Raw genomic sequence first — 26,474 nt, forward strand, 5'->3', positions numbered from 1 at the left:
CAGGTATTTTGCAAGCACAATTATATTTAGTATTCTATTGCTTACAACATTTTAAGAAAAATGGTCCTTTAGTCTGAGTTCGAATATAAGCAGGTATCCTTGGGACCCATTCCTAATGCCCTAATGGAGCTGAAAAGTCAAAATTTGTTCTCTTACTGCCCTGTAGTCAGCCTGATCTAATTCCCTTCACCCAGGCCTGATCTTACCATTTCAGACTCAATAACAGCACACATGCTTCTGTACTTAGGATGAGGTTATGTTCCAATAAGTCCATTGTAAGCTGAAAAAAAATCATAAATTGAAAATTCATTTAGACTGGGCAAGATGGCTCAAGCCTGTAATCCCAGCACTTTGAGAGGATTGCCTGAGCCCATGGGTTCGAGGCCAGTCTGGGCAACATGGTGAGACCTCGTCTCTACAATGAAATTAAAAAAATTATTCGGGCGTGGTAGCACGCGCCTGTAGTTCTGGCTACTTGGAAGGTTGAGGCAGAAGGATTGCTAGAGCTCAGCAGGTCAACACTGGGGTGGCCATGAGCGTGCCACTGCACTCCAGCCTGGGACATAGAGAGTGAGACTCCAACTCAAACAACAACAACAAAAAAGTGCATTGAATACAAACAACCTATTGAAAACCATAGCTTAGTCTATCCTACCTTAAACGAGCCTAGATCACATTGACTAATAGTTGGGCAAAGTTATCTAACACAAATCCTCTTTTATAAGTGTTGAATATCTCATGTAATTTATTAAATACTGTACTATAAACATATTACTTTCGCATCACCAGGAAGTCAAAAAATTCTAAGTTGAACTGTTTTTAAGTCAAACCGTTTCTAAATGAAACCATTGTAAATTGGAGACTATCTGTACTTACTGCCGAAATCCATCCTTCCTATTTCCAGGAAGCTGATGAAGTTTCTATTCTAGATCTCAGTCCCAAACTGAACTTCCAGAACCCCTCTGGCCAGGCAAAATCATCCCTAGTCACTGGATTTTTTCCTCATCACAGGTTCAAGAAAGTTTGACCCATATGGAAAGACTTTTCATTATCCCTGTTAGAACTGAAGAAGAAATTAAGCCCTGTAATGGAAAGAAAATTATGTACACCACAAATAAGAAACAAGTTGAAGATCTGGGCAAACTGACAAACACTTACATTTTATTCTCCCTGGAAAAATGTTTTGATATGTTTTATTATTATTATCATTATTCTTTGTGAGTTGGAATCTCACTCTGGTTGCCCAGGCTGGAGTGTAGCGGTATGATCATGGCTCACCGCAGTCCTAATTTCCTAGGCTCAGGTGATCCTTCTACCTCAGCCTCCTGAGTAGCTGGGACTACAGGAGTGCACTACCAGGCCCAGCTAATTTTTTAGTTTTTTGTAGTCACGAGGTCTTGCTATATTGGCTAGACTTCTCTTGAACTCCTAGACTCCTCTTGAACAATCCTCTGACCTCGGCCTCCCAAAGTGCTGTGATTACAGGCATATTTTAAAACAGTGATCCCTTTTAAAAAATTGTATTCAAACTTGTTATTTGGAATTGGTTCAATTTTAAGTCAACATACACACTATTTTTTGTTCTGTTTTAATGTATCACCTAATTAGCATGTGTTCTGACTTAATGTTTTTCAAGAAAATCTATTGTTTAATATATTTTCCCCCCTTTGGGGGATATAAACTCTCTATTTAGCTGGGCCAATCAAGGAGCTGAAAGGTGGTAGTCTTCCTACTCTGGGTTGTATGTACCTATTTTTAGTCCTGTTTGGCTACAGTTTTAGTGAATGGCAAGAAATACCAGCACAACCTTGAATCTGTGGTTTCACATTTCTCAAAGTGGTCTTATCTCTTAGATGGCAGCAGAAAGGAAATATGCTCCCGGCACTCATAATTGCAGCTCAGGACACAGATCCTTGTGACAGGATGTGAAAATTGAAGTTTGACCCAAACCCTAAGGTGACAGATTCAATATCAAAGTGAGTTGTGAGATAGCCCAAACTGCAGAGCTTGTAAAACGTATTTGGAGGAGAATGCAGTAGAGAATGCTTAATTGTCCCACCCCTTCAAAGATACAACAAGATAAAAAATAAGAGGATTTCCGAAAAAGTGGTTTTGGGAGAGGGAGTTTTGTATGCTATAAGCCCTTCTTTGCACCTTCCGCTATTGGGCAGAGTTAGTAAGATGCCTGCCCTCATTCAAGGCTGATGAAAGGTCATAATTGGGACCCTTTAGGCCTAGAGCGCTTGACATGTGTCCCTGTAGCTGACTTGACCTGATTGGGCTTTCTAGATGGTGATGAGCCAAAGGAGATGTGGCTTCATTAGCATCAGCTGAATCCCTAAATCTGTCCAGAAAAGGGCAGTGTTTGTGTTTCTCACAGACCAGAGACGTGTCACACACTCTCATCTACGGGCCTGTCCATAGGGCTGACTAGAGGTGTAAACAGGCCTCAGCCAGGAAAAGATTAAAGTGTTCATGTATTCCTAGGGGCTGTAGAAAAAGTAAGTGACCTGCAAAAATAAAAGTGCAAAGGCCACACTAGGAAGTTACAGATGTGGGAGCTAACCTCCAATATGGCCTCCAGTCATCCTCATCTCCCCTCCCACATTGATTAGGATCGGTTTGTGTGACCAGTAGAATACAACAGACATTATGATGGTGTGTTACTTTCAAAGCTAGTTCATAAAAGGCAAAGCACCTTCTGTCTTGGTCTCTTAGATTGTTCACTCTGAGGGAAGCCAGCTGGTAAGAAGTGAGGACACTTAGGTTGTTTCATAGAGAGACCCAGGTGGGAGGAGTCAATTTGCCAACCACATGAGGAACCCATTTTGAAAATGGATCCTCAACCCCAGCTGACACTTGACTGCTACCTCATGAGAGACCCTGTCCTAGAACTGCATGAACATGCTATCCATGAATTCTTTATACATGAAAATAATGAAGCATAATAGATTAATCGATTAGTACTGTTTTAAGCCACTAAGTTAAGAGTGATTTGTTATGTGGTTAATAGATAACTAATATAGATTTTTGGTACCAAGAATGGGGTGCCATTATCACACACACAAAAATATCTAAAAACTAGCAAACTATGGGAATGCCTTTGGGATCAGAGGCAGGTGGATACTAGACAAATGTGGGGAGAACGCAATAGAAGGACTTAAGAACACCAAAGATACTGTTAGCATAAACCAGATATGTTTTGAAAGCTTAAAGAAAAGTGAAAGAACATATTATTAGAATTCTTTTAATTTAGTGGCAGAAAGTTTAGCCATACTATTATGTATGTTAATTTAGAAAGTAGAAAATGTACCTAAAGAACTTAGCGATCTAGATAAGGAGTTTTTCAGGCTGGGTTAAAGGTACTCCCTCACTCTTGTTACATTGTGGGGTGCTAAAAAAAGTATACACATTTTGAGAGATGTTATCTATGTGCTACTTTTGGAAGTTGAATTGAATTATGGTAGCAATGTGTAATATGGTGTTCACTCAAAAGATGGTGTTATACTGGGAATATACCCAGAGGAACTTGTCACTCTATGGAAAAGACACCTGCACATGCATGTTTATTGCAGCATTGTTCACAGTAGCAAAAACACGGAACCAACCATGCTGCCCATTGAAAGAAGACTGGATAAAAAAAATTTGGTCCATATACACAAGAAATGCTACGCAGCCAAAACAAAGGACAAAATTATGAACTTCACAGCAACTTGGTTGGACTTAGCATCTATAAAACTGAGTGATCTATCACAGAAACAAAGGACTGAGTATCACATGTTCTCACTCATAAGTGGACCTTGAACAATTATCATAACACTATAAGAGAAGGATTGGCAGTAGTGGGAAATTTCTGGCGATGGAGGGTAGAGGACAGGATTGGCAGTAGTGGGATTCTGCCAGGGGAGGGGGGCACAGCTCATCAACAAGGGTACCTGCATGATGAACATGTGTATACTTAATCCTGAATTGTACCCCACATCTTTAAAAATAAAAGATGGTGCTAATTAAATGAGTGCTAGTGTCACCATGTGATAGGCAGCACCGTCAAAGAAAATGGCAGAAGCACGGTTGTCACTTGAGGAGTGCAAGACCATTTTAAAGTGGTATTTGAAATTCAAGAATGTTGTGGAAGTATGACAATGGAGGTATGAGTATGCAATAGAACTTCCAACATGTCTAACAATTGCATGCATTTGTAATAGTTTGAGATGCATGGTCCTGTGTGATATGTCCACAAGGGAAAATCTGGGAGGCCTCACACAGCAACAAGTCCTGCTTCTTCTGCTATAATATTGGAACAGTTTACTCACTTGCCACAGAAGTCTACCAAACTATGTGCACCTTTCATAATTGTAGAAGTAAAATGTGACTTGTATTCATCTTTTATTAATGGTGCATATCGAGTATTACAATTTTAATACAGTTTTTTTCTTTCTTAAAATGTGTATACATTTTTGGGGCATCCTCTGTATACTAAAATAAGAGAGAGATAAGCCAAAGGCCTATTAAAATATAAGGGTGCCAGAATTGTTGACTTGAAAAAGAAACTTTTTGTTTCTGTTCAGCCTTTCCAGACAGCAATTGATACTAAACTTAAGAAATAATTATGATCTCAAAAATACTGGCAATCATGCCTCAGAGAACTACTCAGAAAATTCTAAGTCCTCTAAGAATTTTTAGAATGTACTGCATGGATCCTGCACATTAAACAATAGGGTTTCTAAAAATTATGAAGACATTGTCTTTCAAAAGTCTCAGTAGAAACCTGAGGTAGAAAAAGGAATATCTTCATGAGCTCCATAAGTATGACATTTGTGTAATAGAGTGAGCCCTAATACAATACATAGGAGATACACAAAGTTTAAAGAGATTGTATTAGCAGAAACACCGTTAACTTGACTTAAAAGGTTCAAAGATAGTACAAAACTCAAAGAGGCCTTTGGAGGTCCAAAATATGACAAACAGAAAACAAGATGAGAAAATTAATTATCTGCAAACAGTGGGCATTTTATAAGAAAAAGGAAAAATGACTCAAAGGATAGAAACAAGATCTCATAAGAAGGAATCAGGAACCATGGTGACTTATTCCCAGGAAATGATAGGATTTATTTTAGCCAAGAATCTTTAAATATGTGCCCTGCTGTTTTTCAGGATTTCTATAGACCAGTGAAAACTATGTGCTTTTTGTTTCTTCTTTTTTGAACAATAGGGTCTATAATGATTATCCTATTTCTGTCAAACCATTATAGGTTAGATATACTCACAGCTCCTCAGAACAAGAAGAATTATGCTCAAGAGGGGCTGCCCTTGAGAGGGGTTGCGTGTTCTCATCTGTACTTGGGGCTGATTTATATAACAAGATCTTGTACTTGAACAGAGTCTTTTGGGGACATTTGGAACAAGTCAATATTTTTGCATGTGGAAGAGATATTCCACATATGGTGATAACCAGTCTTCAAGATGATTTTCACTTCTTGTGAACATGCCCTTGTTTCATTCCTTCCAGCACTGGACAGGGCTAGTCTCTTTGAACAATACAGTATGGCAGACAAGACAGTTTGACTTCCTTGATTTCTTTCACTTACTTTGAGGGAAGCCAGGTGCCATGGCATAAGGACACTCAAGCAGCTCCACTGAGGAGAACCACATAGAGAACCAATTTTCAAGCAACAATTTTCCAGTCACATAAATAAACCAATTTGGAAATGAATCTCGAAGCCCGGGTAAAGCCTTTAGATGACAACATTCCAGCAAACATCTGACTGCAACTTCATGAAAGACCCTAAGCTACAACCATGCAACTGAGTTGCTCTCAAATTCCTGACATACTAGAAACTGTGAGAAGTAACAATTATCGTTTTATACCACTAAATTTAAATATAATTTGTTACACATCAACAAATAACCGATACAGCAGAGGAGAGATCCTTAAATACCTTGCAGATTCACAGACCATGCATGTTACTCCACTGAGGCCTTTTCCACACTATTCCCTATCACAAAGCTGCCAGCAAGTGATGTTTAGTTTGAGTTAGAAAGAAAAAAGAAACGGGACACTTGTAATCTTCCCTGTCTGCAGCTAGATACCAGCCTTAAGCAAGACAAAACTAAGAAAAAGAGAAGTCTTACGGATAAAGGGAGATTGAAATATTAATCATTCCAGGGACTGAAATGTTCTAATTTCTCAATCAAGACTGTTATATTTGGGAATTTAAAATAATTGTGTTACTGAAGAGTATCTGGTAAGAGTCACGAGACCTCCCGAATTTTTGTCTAAGTGGAGAGGACCAAAGTAGCTGACATGGGGTGCTCATAGTAAGAAAAAATAGATTTTCTTTGTGATTGCGTTCCACTAGGTGGTGTACATTTAACAGAAGTCTGCATTCCTAAGGAAACAATAAAATAATGATGATAAAACATCCCTTAATAAAATTTCCTCTGCTGGTCTTTGACTTTCTTTCTTTCCATCTTCATCCAATCGCTTAGCTTCCTATTTCCCTTTGGTGTCTCGAATATCCACCACACTCCAAATTAATTTTTTCCACACTATTTGTAGAATTCTAGTTCTTAAAAAAATAAAACAAATCATTTTATTTTCTTACTGAAAAACTATTCCCACAGTTTTCTTAAGGTAGTTTTTTTTTTTTAACACAGCATTGAAAGTTCTCAACAAACTCACCCAAAAGGCTATTCTAGCTACATTTTCTGTCAGTTAAAGATATGTGCACCATACTTTATTCAAATTAGATTAGTCAATATGCCCTGAACACACTGCTTTTTTTGTTCTCTGATGGTTTTGCTTTTCCCCTTTCTGCTCCTGGGAAACTCCTAGTCGTCGTGGAAGACCACATTCCATTGTTATTTCTTCTGAGAGGTCTTACCTGAGGGTTCCTACCCTTTCCCTTACTCCCTCCCTTTCTCTCTCCTTCCCTTCCTTCCTCTCTTTATTCTTTTCCTTCTTCTTCCCTCCCCACTCTCCCTCCTTCTCTTTCTCTCTTTCTTTCTTTCTCTCTTTCTTTCTTTCTTTCTTTCTTTCTTTCTTTCTTTCTTTCTTTCTTTCTTTCTTTCTTTTTCTTTCTCTCTCTCTCTCTCTCTTTCCTTTCTTTGTGATTGCACTCCATTAGGTGATGTACCACCCCACTCAAGTTTCCATCACTTTCTAGGGACAGCCTACAGCCTTGACTAGATGGTGCAGGGAGGTAGAAGTCCAGCCTCTTTCTCTTAATTTGGGACAACTCTGAATGACCACTGGAGCTCCAGAGTTCTACATATAAGTCACTCCAATTCTTCCTTTGTCATGTCCATACGTGTCCATCTCTTGAGAAAATTCACCAACATGCTTTTCCAGGAAATCCTCGGTGCTGGATTATGATTCCAGGGATTTAAATCATGTCACATCCTCTATTTTTCTCAAATTCCATCTTTTTTTTTTTTTTTGAGTTGGAGTCTCACTCTGTCGCCCAGACTGGAGTGCAGTGGCACGCTCCTGGCCACCGCAGCCTCAACCTGTTGGGGTCTGGCAGTCCTTCCACCTCAGCCTTCCATGTAGCTGGAACTACAGGCGTGTGCTACCATGCTCGGCTAATTTTTAAAAAAATTTATTGTAGAGATGAGAGCTCTCCAAGTTGCCCAGGCGGGTCTCGAACCCGCGGGCTCAGGCAATCCACTCACCTCGGCTTCCCAAAGTGCTGGAATTACAAGCTGAGCCACCAAGCCCGGCTTCAAATTCTATCTTAATGCCTAGCACAGTGGCTTATGCATAACCAAAATTCTTCATAGTTTTTGGGAAACAAATGGATTGGGTCTCATAATATTAATAGTCACAATATTAATAGTATTAGGGTTTAAATTAAGAAGGCTTTTGCTTAATTTAAAGTATGAGATAATTTCATAAAGACAAGTAGAGTAGATTAATTAAACTGATATATTGCACATGTCTCAAGATTTTGTTCTTTACCTTTTGATTAAGATAAGGAGTTAATTTTTTAATAAGAATAAAAAATTTGACATAACTAGTAATTTAACATTGTGCTTTGATAAATATGCAGTTCATTTTTGGTGTATACAACTACATAAGGGAATATGAGAAATGCAGAAAAAAGTGTATGTAGAACTGCCTACTGTAGTGTTTATATATATAATATTGAATTTAATACAGAAAGAAAAACTACAAATGTGTTACACGTGAGAGAATGATTGCACAATCTTGATATATCCACAAAATACTAAATGCAAAATTAAATACTTGGCTAATATTTGTATAGTAAATATTTTAAAATTGAAATTCTTCTAGTTTTGAGTTCTAAATATTTGTCTGTTAAAAATTCTGACTTTATTCCACAACAGAAACAAAGTAAAAATTAATACCAAATGGTCTATCTAAAACCCAGTGTTCTGAAGTATGATTGTTCTGCATTAAAACCTCAGTGAGGCTAAGGTAAGAGGATCACTTGAGCCCAAGAGTTTGAGATCAGCTTGGGCAACATAGCAAAACTCTGTCTCTACAAATAAAATACTTAGCTTGGTGTGTTGGAATGTACCTGTAGTCCAGGCTACTTGGGAGATTGAGGTGGGAAGACCACTTGAGTCCAAGAGTTAGAGGTTACAAGGACCTATGGTGCACAACTCACTCCACCCAGAGTTTGAGACTCTGTGATGAGGAAGCCTTAGGAATGAATGCAACACCCTAGCTGCGGAAAGTTCTGGGGGCTACTTCGAGGATGCTCTTGGAAATGAAGTAGACAAATATTAGAGACTGCCTAGACTCACTAAATTTCTTTTTCCAACATGTTTCTCTCATCATTTGTTTAGTCTAGGATTTAAACAAAATTTGTGTTATTAATTGATCAAAGAATTTCTTATTTATAAAGCCAGTATATAAAAAAAGATAAAAGTTAGTCAGTCTGGCTGGGAGAAGGAGGAAGGCAGTTTTGGGTGTCCCAGAGTGCATAGTATGAGCAGCATTAATTTACTTGGTTCTTATTAACTTGCTTATATATTCTCTGCACCTCACACTAATTTAGCAAATGCCTATTCACTACATGACTATAGCATTGATACAAAGATAAGCCTTCAAAATGAATTAACAAAACAACAATGGAAAACAGACAAAGCAATCTACCATAAATAGGAAAGATTTAGAGTCAATTTCATGAAAGTCAATTGATTTTCCTTTGAAGACTACCAATCCAGGAAGTCATTTGGATTACAGTAAGTTGTTACAGTGGAAAGATTGGAGAATCGTTAAAATACAGCAGTGGCAACAATAATCTAGTAGGGACTCCTGATTTAAAAGGAAGAGAAACTTAGCTTAAGCAACACAGCAAGATCTTATCTCTCAAAAACAAAAACTAAAGCAAAAACACAAACTGGACATGGTGGCATATGCCTGTAGTCCCAGCTACTCAAGAAACTGAAGGAGTATAGCTTGAGTCCAGGAGTTTGAGGCTGCAAAGAGCCATAACTGTACCACTGCACTCCAGCCTGGGCAACAGAGAGAGAACCTGTCTCTAATATAAATAAGTAAATAAACAAGAAATTAGCACATAAAACGTTCACTGAATACCCAGAACAGTCAGGAATATAGATAGTTTTCAAGTGATGATGCCTCAGTACCCCATAAAGATAGAGAATAAACAATTTCCTTATGTTTATATTTTGGTTACAGGACTCCAAATATATAGAAGAGTGACTTTTGGAATACTCCAATGCTTAGCTAATATTGCTAATTTTTCATTAGAAATTTGTTATGTGGTAGATTCAGCTCAAAACTACAGTCAAGAAGGCCCTTTGTGTTAACGTTGTACAATTACTATTGAAAATTCACATAGAAACCAGAGTTAAAATTCAGCTGACATCAGCCATGTTTAAGAACGGAGCAGAAAGCCCACCAAATGCTAAGGGCAGAATTAATTATCAATCTGTTAACATAAAAATAAAAAAAATCTAGGAACATATTGAATCTGTAATCAGAGTACTGAGACAACTAGATTTGGAATGAGGAAAGTGAAGATTCTGTGAGAATGGCTTACCAGTTATAATTGTTTCTCAGGGTTATGAGTTATATACTTGGTTGCTGTGATGTGGCATGCTGCGGGCTTGCCATTTTATATTGCCCAGAAATAACTAGCAGTTGTTATTTCTTTTGGATGAAAATATGAGCTGAATTCAAGAAGTCACATTGGCTCAATGGAAAAACTAAACTTTTCTCGTTGTAATGATGATAACATGCAAAGTGCTATTCATATGACCAGATCTTAGGTTGCAGAGACGATTTTTTACTATTATTTCTTGTACTAATACAACCTGTTCACTTTTAACTGTCCCATCATTTTTATGCATTCAACTTTTCCCATCTTTCTTTTGGCTTTAGGAATTCTACCCCAGACACCTAATTAACCAGATTACTACAAGTTCAACAAAAACAGGTAGGAAAAACAAGTTTGCCAAACCCCCAAATTATTAAACTACCATTTGCTCAGAGTTAAGTAATAAGGATCAGTATATCTGGTACAAGTAACACTTATTCTTGGCAAAATGAAACTCTAGGGTTCAAAGTAAAAAGATGCACATCATTGTGAAGATGAAGTAACCCATTCCAACAAATCTGTCCTAAGTTAACGTGTAAACAGATTGGAAACAGATGTCAGTATCTTAAAACACAAGACATGAGAGAATTTTAAATATAAAAGTAAATGGTTGTGATTTTTTACAGCTTATTTTAAAGATGTGGGGTATGACTCGGGATTAGGTATACAAGTGGACATTGTACAGGTAAGTGTTTTTATTTTTCAAAGTTCAAGATTAATGAGTTATGTATTTATTTATCTTCTCAGAATCTAGAATAGGTGAATGAAATCTGCTATGCCTTTAAATTACAAGATTCTAAGAAATGTCTCATTATAATAATCATTGAATGATTTCCTTTTTAGAAACATTGTTTTTCCAGTTTTCTGGTGGCTCAGTTCTTCTTTAAAAAGCCATAAATTTTGCTTATTTTTCTTTCTCATAAGCAATGAAGACCTTATGAACAGAGTCAAATACTTCTTTAAAAGTTCAAATACTGTAATGTTATTGCTTAACTTTGTTAAAATAAAATCTCCACTTTCAAAACCATTACAGAGACAATTTTTAAAAAGCAATTTCATTTTTGCTTGAATATGTTCATTGTAAACTGTATTAATTCAATTTTTTTGGATATTTCAGAAGAGACTGACTAAACTTTCTTTAAAAATTCTATGTATATCATTTTTTCCCTTTACTATGTTGACTATTTTTTTCCTCAGGATATGAAAGCTAATAATAACATATGTGACATTATAAAAATACCATTTAAATTCTAGCCAATTTTGCACATCACCATCATTCTTCTCTCCAAGGCTTTAGTGGAAAGGAGTATTTGCAATTCTTATTTGTAAATGACAGTACTTTCTCCTTTTACTTTGTTTTAAATAGTGGACAGCATTAGGGAAAATTACCAGCCTTGTTAAAAATGTATCTGATAACCACTTTTAAAAAATAAAGAAATAAAGCTATTGCTAAAATTTTGCATATGATTTTCAATTGATACTTCAAAATGATGTGATTTAAATTCCAGAATCTCCATTTTAAAAATTTTAATGCCTTTCATTAATACATCACAAGCATGACTTTAGCTTAATGATCAGATAAATAAGCTATGTGATTGACTTTAGACATAGAACTGGTTTACACTGAAGCTATGAAGCTATGATGGGAGAACCCCAGTGGCTTTTCCTTTCTTTCTTGGATCAGTTTTATTTTTATTTTTATGTAGTATAATTGGAACAAACGCAATTGATATTTTATAGTCCCATAAAGGAATCAGGTTTCACATATTCGTGAAAAAGAACCAAAGTTATTGCAAAGGAAACTGTGGAATACTCCATTAAGAAATAAACCCAAATGAGGTAATTCTTGTCAATATACCTGAAATGTATTTATTATTTGCAACAAAGATATTCATTTGTTCATAGAGTCTCTTCACTGGGTAACTGACTAAAGCATAAAACATCAAATGTAGCATTTTTAATGTAGGTTTGCATAGTCTTTGAAAATCTGATGGAGCTCTTGATAGCCTTCCCAGAAATGTGCAAATACACACACACACACACACACACACACACACACACACACACACACACACTATGTAAAAATATGTAAATGCATACATAAATTATGCATACATAATTTAAAATATAATTTCAGAAGTTTCAGAAACCTTTTAAAATCCATTCATAAAGAATTTAAGAATTTTTTTTCCTAATCCTTGAGGCTAATTAATTATGGATCAAGGTTCTACTCCCAATCAAACTGTACTGAATGTCTTTAAGAGATAACTTTTCATCAAAACAGTGTTTTATTGGCTTTATAATATTTATTTTTCAGCAACCCTACATGGAAATCCTTCTTTTTTTAGAAGCAACAATTAACAAGTTGACTATTGTTTGTAAAATGTGTCCATTAACCTTTTTAGTTCTCCCTTACAAGTTTTTCTCTTTTGAAACTCTTTTCCATATCATTCCAAACCTGAAACCTGCCACCCTAGATTCGGACACCACACTTTATACCTGGTAACAATAAATAAATCTGTATTTGTGGTTTCTGTGTTTATCTTAAGCAATAGTTAATAAGCATAATTTATACTGAAGAGGACTTATATGTCTACATACATAAGAACTTCATAATTACTGAGTTGATGTCATTAAAAATTTAACCACTTGGTTAAGAAATATTCAACATAGGTTTTTGGAAAAATAACATTTTGGAAAACAATAGCATATATATATGTACATGTTCTCTGATGTTATATACACATGCCCAAGAATACAATATATGTATATATAACCCAACTTATAAACACATATACAGAAATACATACATACACACATTTTAAAAATATAAACAGATATATAAAATCTGTGGTGTATGAATGGTTTAGAAAATGATATTAGAAACATATCTCCTACACTATGCTCAGAGGAGTCAGCCATTTTTTTTATTGTTTGGAAAAACTCCTCTTGTTCTCTTTAAGTATGCCCATATCAGAGACATTTTGTTTCTGATATAATAACATCTCAAACCAATTTATATTAGTTCTGAAGTCAGGTGGCTAGCATATGAATTCCTGCATAAAGTAGTGTTTAGGAGCATTGATGATCTGGGATGCCAAACCCCTGTGTACTTTTGATGATATGTTATTATTATAAGTAGAATGCTAGACTCTCCTTGGTTCTACAGTTACTTATTCTACAAATAAAATAGTTTTCTTTTTCCTGTTATCTGGGACTTGGTCGTTTTCTTCATAAACATATGATTAATGGCGATTTAATGAACATCTACATTTATCAATATCTTAAGAAAAAACATTACCAACAAAACTTAGAGATTTTAGTGCCCAGCTTTAAAAGCTTTCATGTAACAACTCTCTACCGATTAAGACAGGAACAACTCAAACCAATGAAGACACTGAAGACAAAGTGATAGCAAAGCACTTTACAGTATTTAAAATGATATAGCTGCTTCTGGATTGCTTTCAGGGGAGTCCAGTAGAAAAGGTGTTACAAGATTGTTTCAAATAAATGAAACAGAATTTAGGAGAGAAATTGAGGAGTTACATGATATAAAGCAATAGGCTTTTTTTTTTCTCTAGTGGAGAGGATTCTCGCAGAGGATAATCTACTTTTTAACTTTTTCCTTTTGTGTGAAGTACAGCTCAGAAATGTAATGCTCAATTTCAGCATACTGTATACATCGAATTAATGAAATTCTTAAGATGACTTGGCCTTATTCTAAAAATAAATTTATAAAAAAAGTTATTGAAAAACAAGCACTTAGAAATCCAGAGACTTTGCACATAAAAGGAAAGCCAAATATCTGTGGTAGTTACTGTAGTCACCATTATAAATTGGTTGCATAGCAGCAAATAAAATGCAACCTTCAATAATTCTGAGATGAAAGTAGGCATTCTGCAAAAAATGTGACAATATGGAGCAGATGTTTAGTTCATTATAGGTGGATGTGTTAAGTAGGTGCTCTTAGAATTTCATTCTTTTACTTAATATTAAAACTGAAAATTATGCTTATAGTGAAAAGAATATCTCTGTAGGATACTAGAATTTTCTCTCTTTTCACAAAGAATCTAGACTGCCATTACGTATTATCTACTCTAGGCTACAAATTGGGAAACATATCTGTTTAATCTCTCATAGATGAAATTCTTTGTTCTGATATTCCAACCATAAAATTGATCCATGGCCCAAGAATGATTTTCAAACTGTAGTGAAAAACATATACCTGAAAGAACAGCAATGGCAATGCCAATAACAAGAAAAAATAAAATGCTCTCACACAAAACAACCCTTTTCCCCCAAATACAAGACTACTTTTCAAGCTACTCTCATTACTAACCACTTTCTTTAAGAAATTTCCTAAAAGTCAGTTGTCTTGATAGTGGAGTGCTGCTTCCTGGATACTGTTCATGACCTGCTAAAGAATTTTACAAAATTATAGTTCAGTAGCTGGGCAGCATTGCAAGTCCAATGGTCTAACTGTTAAAAAAAAAAAAACAAAAACAAACAATATTCCAATGTTTCTCAAAGTCTTCAAGGTAAAATTGTTGAAAGGATTTTTAAAATATTTTTTCCTTCATCAGAATATGGCAAAATAAGATAATCAGATTTCCTATTTTAACGCTACTTGTCAACTTTCTTTACCTATCAGGAAAATAAAGAGCACCATTTCACTGCTGCCTGTGGGTATACATTATTTACACATTATTGTTGACCCTGTTTTTTTCAATTACCCAAAAAGAGCATTGTGTGGTATCTTACTGGTTCCTCTTGTTCTCAACATATACAGTACTATCAAAGTCCATACAGCGTGTCATCACATTTCACTGTTTACATGTCTACCTCCCTTTGCAGGAATGTAGACTGTTTAAAGACAGAATATATTTTATCTCTCTCCAAGTGATGTGTTTTTGTTCTTCCTGCAATTGCAGCAAATCTACCATGTTTTAAATTCAGAGTATTCTCATTTAAGTCCTATTTTGGACTTGCCTTTTATTTTAAAGGCAGTTAAGAAAGCAGTCCAAACTTGTTTCTCTGTGTTAAGCTAACATGGGTATTAAAAAAATAATACAACACTATGATTTTCACTAAACTAGGAAAGGTTATTTTGGAACAACTAGGACTTTAGATATTTGAAGTAGTAATTACTTCCTCCATAAATGTTACCTTTTAGAGTCAAATACTATTTTCCTGACACAGTTTAGCTTTTTTACTTAAAGGAAAATGTTTTTTATTCACAATTCACCATGCTATATTATTCCATGTGGAATTTCTCCTTTTCATTTGTTTTGAGAGTATTAAAAAGCCTATGAAGTATCATCATAATAATGACAGTAGCTGATATTCACTAAGTACTTATTTTGTGCCAAACAGTTCACTAGGTATTTTACATGTGTCATATCATTTAATACCCATGGAACACTTTTGATGTGAGTGATTTTATAATGTCTCTATCTCCATATCTCTATCTATCTATCTATCTATCTATCTATCTATCTATCTATCTATTTATCTCTATACATCCATCCACAATCTATCTCTATCATTTCTTTCTCTCTATAATCTAGGTATGTATGTTTGTATCTATCTATTAACTCATCTGTCTGTCTCACTGTCACCACCACCATCACCATCATCTATCATTTATCTTTCTATCATTGCAGTTTAGAGAGATAATTTTCCAACTGGTGAGTGATGTGGTCAGGATAATATTATAGTGAAAATCATCTCCTCATTTTGACTTCTTGGTTTTTTAAAGCTCTGAATATCCAGTAACAAAATTTAATTACCACATTTTGCATAATTCTGCATCCGTAATTTGTTTTTGTTTTTAGTGAAGTACTTGTATTATCATTTATAAGAAAAACAAACAGTATATAATTCTAGGGTTTTGTCTAATTAAATAAATTAAATATTATCATATTATTGCAGTTAAGAGTCCAAAAGTATATCTTCACTATTGAATGAATGAACTCTTGCCTGATGATCATCAACCTTCTATATGCTGAGACTGATTGCTATCATTTGCAACTCACCGTAGTCTTGGGTTTGGTTCCAGAATTGGCCACTGGGGTGAAAGGTGGTAGATCAGGAGACTCCGTGTTAGAAGACAAGTTTACTTGTTTCTGATTCACTGAAATGCTGTCTCCTCCACTTTCAGATCCTGATTCCAGATCCTATTAAAAACAAATGCATTGATATCAAGGATATGCGAATGCCACCTATATGCCCTTCTAGCACATTTCCACGTTTTCCTTCTCCCAACACATAACCTAATCAGAGTTGCTGAAAATTGACATTGAGGTGTCACCTATAATTGTGCATCATTTTGTAATAACAACTGTGTTCTTCAGTGCCAGTTACAAATATTTGAGGAAGAGGTACAAGATATAAAAGATACTGCTTTTTATAACCTAACAGTTTGGTGTGAATTGGAAGGGCCAGTGGCTAGCTAGACAATGCAGTAAAAGAGTAAAAGTTAGGAGGAGGAAGCCCTCAGACGTACCTTCCTCACTCTGTGATCTCCAGTGACTAGTTTGACACCCAAAGGCCACAAAGTGTTTCCCAAACTTCCTCACAGGGCCATTGTGGGTGTCAAGTAAGAAAAGAATTCTTATTTCTCCTCAACTCACTCTCTTTTATGTTCCCATTAGACCTCTGCTGGAAGCTGCAACCCCTAACGAGGCAAAATGGAGGTTACCTGAAAATGGGGAAAACGCTGACTGGGAGCAGAGGCCCAGTGGGAAGCGGCCATGATGGAGGCGGAGCCCCATGGATCCTATTGAAGGACCCCTTTTGGCCTTAAAGGAATGCGTGCTTAGGCTTGAAAAACACTTCCCTTGATAAACAAAACAATTAGCTAGAACATGCAAGGATGTGGAATTAGCAGTAAACCTATGTATAGAAACGTAAAAAGGGCTCAACAGCAAAAATTTCCCAAATTTCCCCCCCCCCCGAAGGGACAAGGGAATGCAAATTTTGCAACCTTTAGCTAAAAAGGAAAAACAAGTACTTCCTCATATCCTTTATAAGTAACAACATTGACAGTTGTGATTGATGAGGAAGTGAGAAACTGAGACAGAGTATCTCCCAAAACAGGTGTTTTCGGGAAAAACAAGTCACAGACATGCCTTTTGACTTAAGAAATATTATAGTTTAATTAGAAAGAGGGTTAAAATTAAAGCAAGGATTAGAATTAAATAAATAGCAGTTATAATTAAAAGATAAATGTTTATTATAGAAGTAGGTATTAGTTAAATATAAGGAATAGGAAATAATTAAGTTTTAAGGTAAACTTAAAATTATATACACAATGTAGGTTCAAAATTAAATACATTTAGGATTAGAAGTAAGATTAATTTCATATATAAGTGTAGATTTAGACATGTTTTGTTTAGAAATATAAAATGTAAAATAGGTGATAAGAAAATAGCAAGTAATATAGATAAGGTAATTAGAATTAAGAAAGTTAAATTTTTTTTAAAAAAGGAGTATTAAGAATTAGTAGTGGTAAGATAAGGGTGGTTATATAAAAGAAAAAACAAGTCAATATATTGCTGCTAAAAGTATATATAAGGGTAGAATTAAGAAAATAGATTAGTAAAGGAAAAGAAATAGAATAGCGAAGGGAAGAGATTCAGTTGGCCTAGAGGTCATAGAATGTGACTGATAAATTCTTGGCAGCTGGTATTTTGTTACACCACCGGTAGCAGGAAGGAACAAAATGAAACTTGTAAAGGTCAACTTCCCCATAAACAAAAGAAAAAACATGATGTAAACATTTAATGTGTAACATGGGATACATTTTGTGGGTAGAGGGGTCAGTAAAAAAACTATATAAGCTTGTAAGAATTGAATAAAAATTGGCAGAGTCTTGAGCTCTCCCCCAGGAAGAGAATTCCTGTCATTTTCGTCTTTTCTTTTTTGCTGCTTCCCGATTCCCCCGTCTCAAGCCCTGACTCTCTCCTGGAGCTGGACTCCAGTAGACCTCCATGATGACACCTTCTCTAGTGGCCTGGAATCAGTTAGCTCATATCTGTCTGATGAACTATCTCAGGGCAGGAATTATGCTTTGTCATGTGTGATTCAATTCCCTCACTTGAAAATGGGTTTAATAATAGTATGCACTAACAGAGTTTCATGAGGATTAAGCAAGATGTATGCAAACTGCATGTAATTAGCACATGCTAATTTTTATTAAATATCAATCATTCCTATAAATTTGTTATTGTTAATATCATTATGTCTTCTTAGTAGCTACTACATAATATGAGGACAAGACATGTCAGTTACTTGGTAACCACTGCAAGGGCTGTGCATTTAATTTATCAAGTGCTCTCTTTGAGTTATAGGTGGCCTGATTGCACAGAGGAAGGCAGGAGTGCGGAGGACACAGAGGGGAGGGAGCAAAGGCACATATCACTCTATGCTTTTCTCCTGAGAAAATCATGACACAAATATTTCTGTCTAGTCTTTCTACATCTCAACTTCACCATGGTTCACATGGCCAAGTATCACTTGCTTGCACCCCAACTCTCTGGCTTCCTGTGTTATCATCCTTTTGTTTGTAGTATGTCTAGTCATGCTTGCTCTTTGCCAGTTCCTCTAATGCATCAAGCTGGTTTCTAAAGCAGGAACGCTGTATGTTCCTTCTTGTCCCTTGCCCCATTATTTCCCTTTGCAGGCCCTTTCTTGACATTCAGGTCTTAGTTTGAATATCACTACCTCAGAGAAGCATCTGTTGACATAGTTTGAATATCACTACCTCAGAGAAGCATCTGTTGACATTTCAAGCCAAAGTATTTTCTCCCTTTAACCCCCATAGCATAGCTTTCTCTATTTGTAAATCCTATTACCACATTTATCTGCCACATATTATTTATATCTACCATCTATCTATCATCTGTCAACCTACCTACCTACCTATTTATCAATCTATTCACCTCTCTTTATAATTCTTTCATGACTTCCTCTATTAGAATCTATGTATCACAAGAGTAGGGACTTCATTTGTCTCGTTTACTGATAGACCCCCAGTTCTTAGAATAGTGCCTGGCACATAGAATATGATTATTAAACACAGCTTAATGAAAGAACAACTAGACTGAAAAAATATTAATATCTATCTTTTCTTAATCATCACAATAGAAGTACTTTTATAGTTTCTTCTATGAAATTATAAATCATCAAAAGCATTGAAACTAAATTTTCTCCAATTGTAAGGGGACAAAAGACATACACAACAAAAAAATAATACTACATTCTTTAAGTGTGTGTGTGTGTGTGTGTGTGTGTGTGTGTGTAAAATACATAACTCTGACTAAATTTAAGATGCCTGGAGTTACTTCAGATCTGAACCATCTACTCTTTTTTGCTTAGTAAAGACAAACAATATTTTAAATAAAAAAGTCATTAGAATTTCAAGTTGAATCAACATCAAATAGTCTTAAATAGCATGCAATTTATAAACATTGTATGCACAATCACTACATAGTAGGTAAATTATAACTCCTTTATAGTTGACTTTTATGTGTATCAAAAATCTTTTGGATTAATTTTTCCTTATCGTGATTTGACTAGGCAAATAGCATAGCAGGCATGCATCTTTCTAACCATGCAATTGTTCTAATGTTAAATAATAAATTTAGAAAAGCAACCATTTATTGTATGCTTGCCTTTCCCAGACAATGCTTTATAGCTATTATCTGCTTCAGTGTTCACCAAACCTATGTGGAAGGTATCATTGTCATCACTTGAGAGATGGTGAAGCCCAAGTCACAACCCATGGCAAAGCTGGCATTAGAGCTCAGGTCTGCCTGACCCCAGAGTTCCATCTTTTAAAGTAACTACTATGATGCTCTGCTAGGGGCCTAAAGCATCACTCAATAAGTAATTAAAGGGGGACCATCAATGTATAGTTTAGCACAAATCTTTATTGCTTTCTCTCCTCTCTTAGTATGAGAAATAGCACACAGGCTCTTCCAGGATCTCTCACATCCATTCCTTCCTTTACCTTCTCACTGCTACCATAAGCAATGTAAGTGGTGCATAAGCCCTGAATTATCATCACAACTGTCACCTAATAATTTTCCTACAACTTACTTTTGCTTTGTGTAATTCATCCCGCAAGGCTGCATTCATGACTGTTCCCCTATACCTCCATCTACACCAGGCAATAGGAATAGTAAGATCTCTGAGTTTATTGCAGCAGGGAATGCAGTGTGGCTCGTGCTGCAGTAGAGGTGCACATACAGTTAAAATATGGCACAAAGCAGCATGTATCTTGTGACCCATTGGATATACAGATCTGGAGATCATAAAAAAGATCTCCTTGGAGACTCTCAGCATGAAGAAGGTAATGGAAGCCATGGTGATTCCCAGGGAGAATAGTCAAAGTCAGACAGTAGGGAGAATTGTGTCAAGAATCTGAATATAAGATTTAAGAGGCAAATATGGGAGAAAGGGTCACTGAAGTGTATGGAAAATAACTGTTGAGGAGGTAGGAAAACAAACAAACGAACAAACAAACAAACAAACATCAAAAACAAACCAGGAGAGGAGCCAGAAGCCAAGGAAAAGTCAAGAAGGAGAGGACTCTTAATGGCATCCAATGCTATAGCTGAAGAATGCACATGCACTACTGGATTTGGCAGATATAAGAAGGTTTGTAAAGAAATGATGATGCAATAGCCAAGAATTAAATCAAGGAAGAAATACTAGGAGATTAGGAGACAAAAGCTTGGCTTATAAAGTAAGGGGTGAGCTAGGACAATACTTGAAATGAGGTCAAGGGAATCCTTTTGTGTTTCATTTTGATTGTCTGCAGTGAAAAAGAACAATTACTTTTTCCTGTCCACCTCTCTTCTCCCTATACGCTGACACAGCAAGATTACACCAAAGAAGTGTTTACTTAATAGGTACATAGTAGAGAAAACACAGCATGTATATATGTTAAAGAGAAAAAGGATAAGAATTAATAGGGGCAAAGCAATGAAATTTGAACTTAAGAGGGAGGATGAATAATTGGTGGAGCAAAGCAAGATAGTGGGAGGGAATGGGAATGAGAGCCAAGGCAGTGAGACAGAATTAGATGACAGGAGTAACACGTCTTTTTCTATATTCTTTTATTAATGTAGGAGGAAAGAAAGAAGCAAAGAGGCATCTACAACTATTTGCAAGTGCAGTGCTGGGAAGTCTGTTGATGGTCTCCATTTTCTATGTGATGAGGAAGGCACAGATGTTAAGAGGTAAGGATACCGAGAGGTAAGTACAAAGCTTGTGTAGGGGACTTGGGAGAATAATACAATTTTTGAATAGCTGCCTTTAATATGAGAGAAGATCTAGGGAGACCTAAAATATGGCAGAACAGTACTGGAGGTCCAATTAAAGGTAGTGAAGTGGTTCCAGCCTAGATGTTTCTAAAGCTTCCCTACAGTGTGAATGGAATATCCCAAAAGATAAATATCCCCTTGATTACATGATGGCTCCAAAAAAAATTAGTAATTCAAACTTTAAAGATACCTTGTTATTAGGAAGAAAATATCCTGACGGTCTGATGACCATAGAATTCTGGCCCTGGAAATGGTATTTATCTCATTGTGAATTAAAAACATGTATCTTGGGAAGTCTTATAATATAGCAGAATGAGCATGGGCTTTGGAATCTGAAAGATGTGGAAGTAAATCTCATTAGTTATATGACCTTAAGTAAATTACAGCTCCTGATTACACAGGTAAATTACTCATCCTCACTGAAGCTCAGATTTCTCATTTAAGGATTGTCAAAAGGATAAACAAAGTAACATACATAAAGGTTAACACTCACTAAATACTACCACCTTCATCTCACAACCCCATTCATCTTGTGAGATTGGCTATTTTAGCAGCCATAGGAAACTGAGATTGCAGAGGCCTGGCCAAATCAAGCGTGCATGAGAAGAAACCAGATCCTAGGCTGTGGTGGATTCACCAAGGTAAAGCCAACTTCTAGGCTTTATTCAGGCAGCCTCATTTACCTCTACCCTTATTTTATTTTTCTCATACTATAGTCATCCTTAAAGGCTCCAGCCTATAATATTCTTTCTACATTTGTAAAACTCATTCTGACATTTCCTTGTAAATAATTTCAGACTGGCGTGGGGGAAGGAGGGGACTGTTTTATTGTATGTCTTATTTTCCTGCCAAACTATAAATTCACAGGAGAGCTTGAGGGCGGGGAAGAGACTTCTTGTCCTCTGAGTCTGGAACAGTGCTCCTTGGTGGATGATCAAGGTCATAATCATGCCATTATAATCCTTTTATTCCATGGCACAATTATCAAAAGGAGTGGAAAGTGCCTGTGGAAAAAATTTTGATGATGAAAGAATGTTAAAATTAGCTTTAAATACCAAGGAACAGAAATAAAGAACAAGGGATGACCTAGAAAAACATAAAGATCAAAAAGAGTTTTGAGGACTGTGGGACACATTTTATTTATGTTTAGCTGAGTCTCTGGCGTGCGTGATTATAGGACGGAAGGAGGAAAAGGAATTAACAATTACTAAAAAAGTCATTGTGCTAGATCTGTGCAATACATTTTACATGCGTTCTTTCATTTACTCCTCCCAACAAGCCATTCATTAGGAAACAATATCTCTGTTTTTTACCTGAACCTGTAGTTGAGAAATTAAATAATTTTAATGTTCCCCAAAAGTCAGTTCTAATGCTTACATTTGAATCTAGACCTGTAGACTCCAAAGTTCATCATGTTTCCACTGTCACTGTATTCTTTTGTTTATTCCAAATAGATGTCTATTTACAAAGCCAACAATTGTGGTGATATTCCATGAGATAGTGTGTGCAATACAAAATCCAGTGTACAATTTAAATGGAGGCAGGAAATGTCGATGTAGACAAATGCTCAAAGCATCATCTATATCAGCTCCTGTTTTTGTTTTGTCTTTCCTGTTCCACAGAGAACCATGTCTAGCAGGTAAGGGCTATATTGCTTTCTGAGATGGAGACATATTTAACAGAAAGGCTAAAAGTCATATTTAGCAGAAAGGCTATGCCTTTACTCTAAATACATGGAGACTGAGGGAAGTTGGAGGCTAAGGAAAAGGGGAGAGATCGGAAAGATAGGAGAACAACAATTCACACCAAAAAACAGAAAAGAAGTATTAAGCAGTGCCTTCTATTGAAAAATATGATTATTCTTGGCTTTGAAAGTATTGATCAAAACGAAACTGAAGCTTCTATACATTCTTCATATGAAAATAAAATTAAAATATCTCTTTTTATTGGTCTTCAGGAGATTACTTTAATTGAATTTTCTCTCTTGGATGCCTGTTCTATTTGCTAAAACTAAAGTGTGTGCAAGATACTATGGCAGCACCAGGGAGGAACCCATTGACTCTTTCTGGGAAGACAGAAAATTTAGGGAAGACTCACTCTAAAGAAAATATTTACAATGAATCTTCAAGGTTAAGAAAAAATTGCGGCACTATTCACAATGATGAAAACATGAAACCAACCCTGCTGGCCAAAAAAAGTGAACCGGATTAAAAAAATGTGGTTCATATACACGAGGAAGTATTACACAACCATAAAGAAGGACAAAACCATTGCCTTCACAGCAACTTGGATGCAATTGGAAACCATCATACTAAATGAACTATTACAGAAACAAAGAACTGAATACTGCACACTCTCACTCATGAATGGGTCCTGATCACCAGTCACATTAGCACAAGAGTGGGACTGGCAGTAGCTGGGCACTGCTAGGGGAAGGAGGGAGGGAGAAAGAAGCATGTGACAACACAAAGAAGACCTGATCTGTTACCAGGGGGTGTGAGGGCAATCCAGAAGCCTGAACTTCACCTGCATGCTACTTACTTATATAGTAAATCCTCATTTATATCCCACAACTCTATAATAAATAAATACATCTAAGTGTAAAGAAACCATTCAGAAGGTTACAAACAAAAACAAAAAATTCATTTCTACTGACTTTCTAGGTTGAAGTATTTAGCTTCATATTTATTTGCTTTTAGTTAATTATTATTATTATTAATTTGCTTAAGCTATAAGATTACTATTATAGCCAGCTAGGAAAGGCAGTATAGTATAGTGGCTAAAGGACATGATACTGGAATAAGACTGGCAAGATTTCAAAAGGAAAAATAAGCCAGGTTCAGTGGCTCAGCCTGTAATCCCGAGCTTTGGGAGGCTGAGGTGAGTGGATTGCCTGAGCCTGCGAGTTCGAGAACCGCCTGGACTACTTGGTGAGACCTCATCTCTACAATAAATCAAAAAATTAGCCGGGCGTGGTAGTGCACACCTGTAGTTCCAGCTACTTGGAAGGCTGAGGTGGAAGGATTGCCGGAGCCCAGCAGGTCGAGGCTGCAGTGGCTGGGAGCATGCCATTGCACTCCAGTCTGGGCGACAGAATGAGACTTCAACTCAAACAAACAAACAAACACAACAAAAGGAAAAATATTCCATGCTCATGGATAGGAAGAATCAACATTGTTAAAATGTCCATCCTACCAAAGGCAATCTACAAATTCAATGCAATACTCGTTAAGTTACCAACATCATTCTTCTCAGACCTGGAAATGACAATACAGAAATTCATATGGAAACATAAATGACCAACAATAACCAAAACAATCCTTAGACAAAGAAACAAAACAGGAGGTACCACTCTTCCAGACTTCAAACTTTACTATAAGGTCAAAGTAATCAAAACAGCCAGGTATTGGTACAAGAACAGGCACACAGACCAAGGAAACAGGATAAAGTTCCGGAAGCAAAACCTCAATTTCTCAACCAGCTCATCTTTGACGAAGTCTCCAACAACAACCGCTGGAGAGAGGAGAAACTATTCAGTAAATGGTGCTGTGAAAACTGACTGATCACATGCAGAAGATTGAAACAGGACTCCTAACTACCACCATACACAAAAATTAACTCTAAATGGATCAAAGACCTAAACGTAAAACTTCAAACTATAAGAATCTTAGAAAATGCGGGAGACATCCTTATGGAAATTGGAACTGGCAACTGATTCCTGTTCAGAACCCTAAATGCCCATACCTTAAGAAATAAGATAGACAAGTGGGACCTTATCAAACTAACGAGATTCTGCAAAGCAAAAGAAGCCATAAAGAAAGCAGGGAAACAGCCCACAGAATGGGAAAAAATATTAGCCAACTGTATATCTGACAAAGGCCTAACATCTAGGATCTACAAGGAACTCAAATGCACTGAAAGGAAAAAAGCAAACAGCCCCATTAAAAAGTGGGCAAAAGACATGAATAGATACCTCTCAAAAGAAGATATATGGGCAGTCAACAGACACATGAAGAAGTGCTCAGCCTAACTCATCATCAGAGAAATGCAAATCAAAACCACATTGAGACACCACCTAACTCCAGTAAGAATGGTCATCATTAATAAAACAAATAACAACAGATGCTGGTGAAACTGCAGAGAAAAAGGAACACTTCTACACTGCTGTTGGGCATACAAACTAGTGCAACCTCTTTGGAAGACAGTGTGGCAGTTTCTGAAAGAACTAGAAATTGACCTTCCATTTGACCCAGCAATTCTCCTACTGGGAATATACCTGGAGGAACTCAAATCATTCTACAAAAAAGATACCTGCACATGTATGTTTGTTGCAACTCTATTCAAAATAGCAAAAACATGGAACTAACCATATTGCTCATCACAGCTGGGCTGGATTAAGAAAATGTGGTACATATACACAATGGAATATTATGCTGCCATAAAGAAGGACAAACGTATGGACTTATCAGCAACTTGGATGGATTTAGAGTTGATCATACTCAGTGATCTATCACAGAAACAAAGCACAGAGTACCACATGTTCTCACTCATAAGTGGGCCTTGAGCAATTATCATAATACTCCAAGAAAGGGATTGGCAGTGGCGGGAAGTTGCCAGGGGAGGGGGAGTGTGATTGGCATTTGAGAGGAACTGCCAGGGAAGGGAGGGGCATACTTCATCACCAAGGGTACCTGCATAATCAATATTTGTATACCTAACCCTGAATTGTACCCCACATCTTTATAATAAAAATAAATAAATAAATAAAGATTCCATTTTACATCTTAAAAAAAAAAAAGACTGCCTGGGTTGGATACCTGCTCTGGTACATGCAATTACCAACTTCTCTATGCCTTTTACTCGCTTGAAAAATATTATAAAAGATGAATGTGTTAATGTCTTGTGTATGTGGAGTACTTAGCCTACTACCTAGCTTATACTAAAGTTAGCTATTACTTTAATCTGTTTATTTACTCTGAAACACTCTTCCCCACAGTCAGAGTGGTTTTTGAATAATGTCAGAATCCATGGCAGAGCTACTCAAATCAAATAA

At 36.3% G+C, this 26,474-nt stretch overlaps 1 protein-coding gene across 1 annotated transcript in view; it reads right to left on the reverse strand.

The window, feature by feature from the left end:
• DLC1 (DLC1 Rho GTPase activating protein) overlaps positions 1-26,474 on the reverse strand; it is a 447,354-nt gene that overhangs the window by 304,934 nt on the left and 115,946 nt on the right. Inside the window, exon 4 of the mRNA XM_008067229.2 lies at positions 16,127-16,267. Coding sequence (XP_008065420.1) covers positions 16,127-16,267 — 141 coding nt within the window. The remainder of the gene's footprint in view (positions 1-16,126; positions 16,268-26,474) is intronic.

The sequence above is a fragment of the Carlito syrichta genome, unplaced genomic scaffold, assembly GCF_000164805.1.
Source record: "Carlito syrichta isolate Samal-C Ts95f unplaced genomic scaffold, Tarsius_syrichta-2.0.1 Scaffold309425, whole genome shotgun sequence".
In the NCBI taxonomy this organism is placed as follows: domain Eukaryota; kingdom Metazoa; phylum Chordata; class Mammalia; order Primates; family Tarsiidae; genus Carlito; species Carlito syrichta.